Below are 10,622 nucleotides of genomic sequence, written 5' to 3' on the forward strand. Positions count from 1 at the left end.
AGAAATAAAAAAACAGTTGAATTTTCAACCAAAAAGTATTATTTTTTAACAAAATTGTTGAATTTTGAGTAAAATAATTCAATTTTGAACCAAATAATAAAAGTTTCAATAAAAAAATTCTTAACCAAAAACTGAATAAATTAAATTTTGTATTCAAATTTAGTAAGTATACATTAAAATTTAATATTATAGAATAATATTATCAATTTACTTGCAAATTAAACTGTTTAATAGTAAATTTTGAAATAGAATTTATCTTAATTCAAGTTAATATATTAATTGAAAAATGTATTGAACAATTCAAATAATTTGTTGGTTACAAATTTTGTTATTTGGTTAAAAATGTTATTGACTGAAAAATATTTGTTTATTAATATTTCAACTATTTTGTTGAAAATTCGTCTTTTTGGTTCGAAAGTTTATCATTTTAATTATAAAATAATTTTTTTTTGTTGAGAAAAATGCAACTGTTTCGTTTAAAATGAAATTATGGTATAAAATTCAACAATTTGGGTGAAATATTTTTTTAAAATAAAAAATCTTTAATCATGTCATATTTAATTTATAATTAAAACATTTTTTGTTTGAAATATCAACTATTATAGTTTTTGATAAGAATTAATCTTTTTTGTTCGAAAATTAGTCTTTTTTATTTTTTAATTAGATATTAAAAGTAGTCGCATCAATTTAAAAAAAAGACTAATTCCAATCAAACTGCCGAAGCCTCAACCTAAACTGATTAATTTTCAACCACAGTTACATTTTTGCTCAAGAAAAATGAAATTTATAATTAAAAAGATACTTTTTCGAACCAAAAAGACGAATTTTTAAGAAAATAGTTCAAATGTTTATCAAAAAAAGTCTTCAGTCAAGAAATAAAATAAAATTTTAACCAAACTATTGAATTTTCAAGTCAAAATGATGAGTTTTATTTAAAACAGTTATCAGGTTGGCCACTGAACCGGGAAACCAGGAAATCACTGGGGATTTTCTGAGATCGGGAAATGACATTGAATTTATTTCTTAACCGAGAATTTTACGAATTTTAAGAAGAAATATTTTCCCAAGTTTGATTTCAACAGTTTTTTTAAATAATTAAAGTATAAAATACTGATCGATAATTGATTTGGCAAAACGATTCTAAATCCGTTCAAAATTTGAGAATTTCCAGATTGTAACTGTTTGAATTCGAAAGTCTTAATACAAATACGATTTTTTCCTACAATTTTTGGAAAATCCTGCAATTTGAAGAAAAAAATCCTTAAAATCTTCCAGTTTCTGTTCTGATCATTTTGGAAATCTCTTAAAATCTTTTGAAATTTTCTGTTCCAATAATTTTTCAAAATGAAAAATCATTTTCAATTTTCCTAGGAATCGTAAGAAAATGTTTTTATTCTTTTTAAGCCTTTCACAATTTTCAAAAAAATTCAAAATTATTTGTTTGAAATCTGCAAAAATCTGCATTTTGTTTCTTCTAGATATCTCTTAAAATTTCTTTAAATATTCTACAAATAATAAGTGTACCTATTGTTATTTATAAATTCAAATTTTCAGAATTTTCTCTTTAATTTGCAGGATTTTCTCAAAGTTGCAGGAAAATCCAATTCCTTTAAAAATATATTTAAATGTTTCGAAAAAATTTCAAAAATGATTTTAAATTTAGAAAAATATAAAATCACTTCTAGATTTCTCAATATTTTGAAATAAAATTTTAATGTCTTTGAGGGATGCTGAAACTATTTTAAATGAAAATAATTAACTTCTAATTTAAAAAATGGTTAAGTTAAAAAAAAATCAATTTTAATTTTTTAATTTGTCTAGCATAAAATTAATTAATCAAATATAATTTTGAATACTTTTCAAGTTCATTGCATGATTCTTTAATTTAGAGTATTGAAAATGTTAACGTGGATTTATATTTTTGGAATTTAATCTGCATTTCATTAAAAAAATTTCAATTGAAAAGTGTTAGTACCTTTCTTTTTATACGTGTAAATTTAGTTTATTGTTAATTGTTTATTATTTTAAATGAAAAAATGTTTAGAATAGAGTTCGATTTTTTTAATTTCATTGACTGTGAAAAATGTTTGCGAACCGGGAAAAAACCGTGCATTTTTTTCATCGATTAAAACGACCAACCTGAGTTATATTTTTGATTTGAAAATATACATTTTCAATAGAAAATTTAATTTACTTAATTTATCTTAAAAGGTAAATCAATATTATTAATCTTATTATTGTTTAATATAAATCTATAATATTACATTTTAATGCATACTTGCTAATTTTTATTAAAAAATTAAATGTATGAGATACTATATTACATTACTTACCTGAGGAGTTGGAAAACTTTCAGGTTAGAATGGGAGGTTTCAATAAACTACTATGAAGAACTTCTTCAGAATAAATAATCAATTGAACGGCAAGATTGTGTCTTATAAACAATAATTTTAATATATCACTAACATAATACTGCGACATATAATTAAATACACGGCAAAAGTGTAGGAAATTTCAATAATGCAATGCTGTAAAAGTTATGCGGAAAGTTTTGAAATGCAAAAAAATGGTGAATTTTGTAGCAATTTATTTACACATTTTGAGGAATATTTTTTATTATTTTTTACTAAATTTATAACTTGTCAGGACAAAGATAACTAGTGGTAACAAATTTAAACGAAATTCAAAAATAATAGAACATTTTTACTTTTATAATTTACTTTGGAATATAAAAGATACACTACGATATTTATTATTGTCCCAGTATTGGACACACTTTTTACGTTGTCCCAGTAATGTTCTGTTTACCTTCATTAATAAAAAATAATAATAATAAATTCTTAACCGAAAATTGTCGATTACTATTTGCACTTATTTTCCGCCTTCAAAGTGAATCCGAGACCTGCTGTTTGTAAACGTTTCTGTTTTCTAAAACTGAAAATAGATTTTCTTTTTTTTTTTTTTAAATTTTTAGCACCCTTACCCCACGGAGGACGTTGTTCCAGTAATGGTCGGTTTACCTTAAATAATAAATAAAAAAAAAATGTTAACTGAAAATTGTCGACACTATTACTATTTACACTTATTTTCCATCTCCAAAGTGATTCCGAAACCTGCTGTTTGTAAATGTTTCTGTTTTCTAAAACTGAAAATAGATTGTATTTTGTTTTATTTTCAGTACCTTTACCCCACGGAGGACGTTGTGCCAGTAATGGTCGGTTTACCTTAAATAAGAAAAAAAATTCTTAACCGAAAATTGTCGACACTATTATTTACCTTTATTTTTTACACTTATTTTCCGTCTCCAAAGTGATTCCGAAACCTGCTGTTTATAAATCTGTCTGTTTTCTAAAACTGAAAATTGATTTTTTCTGTTTTATTTTCAGCAGTCTTACCCCACGGAGGACGTCGTGCCATTAATGGCCGGTTTACCTAAAATAATAAAAAAATTAATAAAAAAAATTCCTATCTGAAAATTGTCGACAATATTACTATTTACGCTTATTTTTCCATCTCCGAAGTGAGTCCGAAACCTGCTTTTTGTGAATGTTTCTGTTCTTCTAAAACTGAAAATAGATTTTCTTCTGTTTTTATTTTCAGCACCCTTACCCCACGGAGGACGAGAAGCGTCAAATTGCAGGCGAAACCAACCTAACTCTACTTCAAGTAAACAATTGGTTTATAAATGCACGACGTCGAATTTTGCAGCCAATGCTGGATGGCGCAAGTGCCGAGGGAATACCTCTCCAGGTGAGACCTGGCAAACGGAACAAAGTTTCGAAACACTCGTCGTCGTCCCAGCAGCAGCAGCAGCCGTTTCATCAGCAGCAAGTCGGCTGGCAGTCTGATGATTCGGGCAGTGACTCGATTTCCAGCGAGGGCGAGGGAGGCGGCGCTGACAGGAGTAAAGACGGCAACGACAGTGACGACGACGACGACGACCTTCACTGACCTCCGTCGATCAGCGAAATATCATCAATCTTTGATCGGTACCTTGAATTCGACTTGCTCACTTCAGTATTAAGGAATTCGAGGTTTGATTTTGTTGCTTTATCTGTCATATACGTAACTATTCTTGCGATAATGAGTGATTACTTGGGTAGAAGTTATCACGCTTTTCAGCAGCAGCAGCAGCAGCAGCCGTCGATCGATCGATCTCCGCCAATCCCTTTCGAAAAAGGGACCGTTTTTTGAAAGATTACCATGTAAAGTAGAAGCCTGATGACACTACTACCGTTAACTAGGTGTAGTCAAGGTTAATATCTCTATTTTTTTTCTTTTTTTTTTTCTTGAAAAGAAATAGTGACACGCACAAAAGAGCGTCAAAGTAGGTGCAGTTTAAGAGGCTGTCGATATTTTTTAAAGCCCCCCAATCTGCATATTGACTGAAGCACTACTATTTGCAGATAATTTGACAAGAAAAAAAACGAACTAAAACAAAAGCCCTCATTTTCTAGAACGTTAAGCTAATGACGTTTATAGAGTGTAAAATATTTGTCATTCTTGCTGTCGCATAAATTTTTCACGCGAGTATTGCAGGTGATAACAACAAAAAAAAAAGGGAAGCAGAGTCGTGATTTTTATTATTTTCTTTTACACAAGATGCCCTCGCTTCCTTCAATGGTTTTTGATCATAAAGTTATAAGACTTTGTAAGGAATCTACTCCGAGTAATTCTTCGAACTTTGTAGAGAAGTAATTCCTAATAGTCACAGTTTTTAAGGAATTTAGATAAATTATATATTTAGGGGCTGTACTTAAATTACGTAATGATTTAGATGTCCTCTTTAATTAGAAATGGTGTACGAGAAGTTTATTTTCAAAATTGCCTGACTTTTTCTTGATTATTTATTTGACATTTTCCTTGATGATTAATATTCCAAGATTTTAAACATGTATAATAATTTGAAGATATAACCTTTTTAGGAAGGAATAAAACAGTGTTTCAGATACAAATTTAAAATGATCAAATTTATTAATTTATTTTCTACTATAAAAGATATTTTTTTAACAAGATACTTGAATTTTCTACAAAATAATTACGTCTTTATCAAAATACTTGAATTTGCAAGAAAATAATTAGGTTTTTAACAAAATAATTACATTTTTAACAAAATACTTAAAGTTTCAACAAAAGACGTACATTTTTTCAAATATTAGAATTTTCTGCAAAATATTTACATTTTTAATATAATACTTGAATTTTCAATAAAATAATTAAATTTTTAACAAAATACTTGAATTTTCAACAAAAGACTTACATTTTTTTAAATATTGGAGTTTTAAGCAAAACAATGACATTTTTCACAAAATACTTGAATATTCAGCAAAATAATTACATTTTTAACATAATACTTGAATTTCCAACAAAAGACTTACAGTTTTTTTTTAATATTTGAATTTTCAAGAAAATAATTACATTTTTCACAAAATACTTAAAATTTCAACAAAATATTTGAATTTTCAATAAAAGACATACATTTTTTTTAAGATTTGAATTTTCAAGAAAATAATTACATTTTTAACAAAATACTTGAATTTCCAAGAAAATAATGACATTTTGAACAAAATATTTGAATTTTCAAGAATATAATTACATTTTTAATAAAATGCTTAAAATTTCAACAAAATAATGGCATTTTTGACAAAATACTTGAATTATCAACAAAATAATTACATTTTGAACCAAATACTTGAATTTTCAAGAAAATCATTATATTTTTAACAATATGAGTTGAATTTTCAGTAAAATAATTACATTTTTAACATAATACTTGAATTTTCAACAAAATAATTACATTTTTAACAAGTTACTTGAATTTTCAACAAAACAATTACATTTTTAACAAGATACATAAATTTTCAAGAAAATAATTACGTTTTTAACAAAATAATTGAATTTTCAACAAAACAATTACATTTTTAACAAAATACTTGAATTTTCAACCAGAAAGTGAAATGCCCAACAAGAAAGTGTCATAGTTTATATTTCTATGAAAAAGTATGAAATAAGTACGAAAAAAAAAATGTAAACCAAACAGACGAATTCTTAATAAATGAAGATTTTTCACTCATAAGTAAGTAAAAGTTTATCTAAATTGTTGAACCTTTAAACAAAAAGATAAATTTTTGCCACAAAAATTGAATTTTCAAACAAAAAATATGACTTCAGCAAAAAATTAATTTTTTACAAAAGAAATGTGTTAAAAAAAGGAGATATTTCAACTAAAAAAGATCATTCTTTAAAAAAATGGAAAAGTTACATTTTCAGTTAAAACATTAATTTTTAACAAAAAAAAGCTCTTCCACCAAACAGTTACATTTTCAACCAAAGACATAAGCTCTCAATAAAATTTTTTAATAATGTAGTTTAACTTTTACCCAAGTAATTTAATTTTAAATTAATTTTTTAATTACATTTTAATTTTAAATCATTTTTAGATTTTATTTTATTTTTTTAATTTTAATTAAAAATTTTTACTTAATTTTATAAGAAAGTGAATTTACCAAATATTTCGAACAAACTAGTTAAATACTCAAGTGAAGAAGAAAATATTTGAATTTTCTGTTAAAAAAGAAAGGAAAAATTAAAAAAAAGGGTAATTTTTTTTAATAAAGAAGGATGACTTTTGCACAAAATAGTTGAATTATAATTTGAAAAAAATGATCCCAGTTGACGTTTCAAGATCAAAATAATGATTTTTTTTAACAAAAAATAAGTTTCTACGAAAAAATTGAATTTTAAATCCAAAAGGACGAATTTTTGCAACCAAAAAGAATGAATTTTCAACAAAATAGTTGAATTCTCTACCGAATCGTTGCATTTTTATCCAAGAAAGATGAAATTTGTACTAAAACAGATAAATTCTTAATAAACAGCAAATTTTTTTAAAGTTAATCTTTGATCGAGAAAAGATTTTAGTTCATTTTTTCATCACCAAAATATTAAATTTTTCTAAGAAATAGGTCAGTTTTGAATAAAACGTCGGAATTTTCAAGCAAAAAGTATTTTCAACAAAATTGTTGAATTTTTAACCGAATATTTGCATTTCTATCCAAGAAATATGTAATTTTTGCGAGAGCAGGTTAAATTTTTTAATTAAAAAGACAGTCTTCAAAAAAAAGATTTGAATTTTCAACCGAATAGTTACATTTTTATTTTTATTTCTTCTAAAATAGATGAATTAAAAAAAATAGTTAAATTTTCGAATTTTTAATCAAAAAGTGTGACTTTTTAACAAGATTGTTAAATTTTCAACCAAACAGTTGCATTTTCGTCCAAGAAAAATGAAAATTCTACTAAAGCAGGTGAATTTTCAAATGAAAAATACAAACTGTCAAAATAAGTGTTGAATTTTTATACAAAAAGATTTCAAATTTGTTTTTTAACTAAAAAATATGAATTTTAAACAAAAAGTAAATTTTCTAGTGAATAGTTGAATTTTCAACAAAACAGTTGCATTTTTATCCAAAAAGATGCAATATTTCTAGTAGAAAAGATAAACTTTTCAATCAAAAAGACAAATTTTCAGAAAAAAATTTTTTATCCAAAAGAGATTTCAGTTGGCTTATTAGGAATAAAAAAAATTAATTTTAAACAGAAGGTTAATTTTCTACGAAAAGAGTTGAATTTTCAACCCAAAAGAGGAATTTTCAATAAAACAGTTAAATTTGCAACGAAAAAGTGTGATTTGTTTTAACAAGATTGTTAAATTTTCAAACAAAGAGTTGCATTTTTGTCCAAGACAAATAAAAATTCTACTAAAACAGGCGGATTTTTAATTTAAAAATCCAGGTTTTCAAAAAAAGTGTTGAATTTTTATTCAAAAAGATTTGAAATTTCTTTTCAACACAAAAATAGGAATTTTAAACAAAAAGACAAATTTTCCAGAAAAAAAATAGTTTTCATCCAATAAAGATTTCAGTTGACTGATGAGCAACAGAATATTAATTTTAGAACAGAAGTTTACATTTTGTTGCGAAAAGAAGTGAATTTTTTAACAAATCAGTTGAATTTACAACTGCAGCGTTGCTAATAGACCTGCAAAAGTCATGGAATCTTGGAAAAAATGACTAGAACTTTTTTAATCGTCACTATTTCAAAGTCTTAATAATTGAGCATTTTATAGCGAATTCTATATTAGAAAATTAGAAAAGAAAACTTAAGGAAAACTCAAAATGAAACAAATTGTAAGAATTAAATGAAAAGTAATTGGAACATTCAATAGAAAAAGCAAAAAAGCACTAAAAAAAATTGGAATATGTTGAGGAATATATTCGTGAACTGATTAAATTTTGGTAAATTTGGATAAAGAAAATTTTATTAGTTTTTACGATCTAAAAGTTTTATTTTAACTTTGTTCAAAAGTTCAGAGTTTTTTTAGATTACTATTATTGTCAAATGTTATCCTAATCTTGGCATAAATAGTTCGACTATAATTTTTCTTAAAGTAATAACAAAAAAATAATATTTTTTATGATTAGAGAATACTTTTTTTACTTTCATAAAAATATGATTGAAAATTGTTTTGAATCAGAAATTTTTTCAAAATTATGCCTGGAAAACTTGGAAAAGTTTTGGAATTTTTTAACCAGACTCTCTTATAGCAATCCTGAATCAAAAAGGATGTCGTTTTAAAAAAATTGTTCACTTTTTAATAAAATAATAAAATTGACAATTAAAAAGATAATCTTTAGGTGGAAAATTTTCCGAATTTGCAAAAATTACGTAATTTAAGTACGGTCCCTTATCGAATGGACGACGATATACAAAGCTGGAGTAATGGGAAAGTGCTTTTTGGATGACTGTTTTGCGATGTTGATGGACTTTAATTCGTCGAATCGATGGTCGACATATTTTGTGCAATAGTTGGGATTAATTGTTCTCTTCATATAATTGAAAGGCCACACCAATTTCACGAATACGTAACTAAGAAAAAGAAATTATTTTTCAAATAGATAGAGAGATAAACATAAGGCGGAACTCGCTAGTTATATAAATGTTGTTTATAATCTTACAGAGTTGAACCAAGATGTTTTCATTTTATACCGTCACCACTGGAAAAAGTAGGATCAAGAATGCGCGTGTAATTATAGAGAGAAACAGGAAAGAAGAACGAACTGCTTGTTGTACATATACACACGTTTTATGCATGGCATTCCTTAAAATTTCGTTTTGTCTTGATCAATTTAAGTTTTTTTTTTTCAAGTTTTTTTCTCCCATTTAGTCAAATCTTGTTTTAAGGACAGTAAAAGCTTCTCAAATATCTTCGTTTTTGCAATTAATTGAGCAGCTTTAACTATTTATTACAGCGTGATATTTTCATCTTCGAATTCGATTCGGTCCCGCAGTTTCAAGATAGAAAGCTACGTAATAAAATAATAGTCATAATTCCACGGTCCGATTTTACCCAAAAATTATGGAAAAGTACCTCGTTAAGACTTTTAGAAATGTGCGCGCGCGATTTTTGGTATATTTTTTTTTTGTTTTTTGTTTTCTCCGAAGTCATTGACGTTAGAATCTCGGATTCTTCGTTTTTGTGCCATTTCAAGAGTGTGGTAACTTCCACGCGTAGTCTCCCAGTGGGCAAACAAAAGAAAAATCAAGAATGTCCCAGAGACGTCTAATTTCAGTACGAAAAGTGTCCCGAGAACGTCCCATGTCTTGAGGACATTTTTAGGACATTATTACTGATGTGCTTGATTGTGCCGACATAGGACGTCCTAGAAACGACCCAAGGACGTTCTTGGGATTTTTGTGGTTTTGTGCCCACTGGGCCTTGTTTACCTCTGCATCGTCGTGACGTAGCAAAAGTGCTGTCCCTCCAAGATAATAATAATAACGAAGATGATAATGATAATGATGATAATATAATGCTACTCAAAAGTAAAGTATATAATGATTATATTTTTAAACTCTAAGTGTCGTCTCGGCGCATGTACCGCATTTGAGGAGCTGGTACTTGCTGTACATAAAAAATATACCGAACTGTTACACTAATGAGATCGAACGGTTATTATTATTATTATTATTAATTATTTATAGATTAATATCCTCCCCCCCCCCCCCCCCCCCCCCCCCCCCCCTTTCCTAGGACCGATACGATTCGAGATTCGACACGATGATGACAACGCACATGCCATTCTTAGATTAAGAATTTTAAATTGTATTTCCTTCACCCTCGACAATCATCTCCAAATTTAGCCTCTACAATTTTTATCCGCTGATATATATTATTTATAGAGTACCAGAGATGAGGTGGGAGATTGCCCATCCCATAAATTCAGTTTTGCGTGAAATAACTGTCGTGATCTTTTATGACATTTATTTCACTCGAAATTGAATGTATGAGATTTTTATAATCGTGCACAATTGCAAAAAAATAGAGGGAACATTCCAATTTATTTTTTAAAAAGCGTTGAAACTATTAAAAAATAAGTTAAATATCGAGAAGATTTAAAGAAATAATTAAATGAAAGTATTGGAAATGGTTGAACTGCGATTTGCCGCCTGGTGACAAAAATTCGAACTAGAAAGAATAGGCACGATTTTAAAGATGCAATTTTTATTTGTGCATATAAGTGTTTTAACCATTTTTTTGTGAAGTTTAAACTATTTATTGG

The 10,622-nt window shown here is 26.8% G+C and overlaps 1 protein-coding gene across 4 annotated transcripts in view; it reads left to right on the top strand.

The window, feature by feature from the left end:
* Window positions 1–9,999, top strand: part of LOC117177221 (homeobox protein Meis1-like) — a 77,544-nt gene extending 67,545 nt beyond the window's left edge. For 2 of the 4 annotated variants that reach the window (XM_033367773.1, XM_033367775.1), the window contains one exon: window positions 3,601–4,596. In XM_033367773.1, coding sequence (XP_033223664.1) covers window positions 3,601–3,951 — 351 coding nt within the window. In that variant the 3' untranslated portion in view covers window positions 3,952–4,596. Of the gene's footprint in view, window positions 1–3,600; window positions 4,597–9,019 lie in introns of those variants that run through there. The other 2 variants (XR_004467680.1, XM_033367774.1) reach the window with 2 other exon arrangements.
* The last annotated feature ends 623 nt before the right edge of the window (window positions 10,000–10,622 follow it).

This window comes from Belonocnema kinseyi, chromosome 7, assembly GCF_010883055.1.
Source record: "Belonocnema kinseyi isolate 2016_QV_RU_SX_M_011 chromosome 7, B_treatae_v1, whole genome shotgun sequence".
Taxonomy (NCBI): Eukaryota; Metazoa; Arthropoda; class Insecta; order Hymenoptera; family Cynipidae; genus Belonocnema; species Belonocnema kinseyi.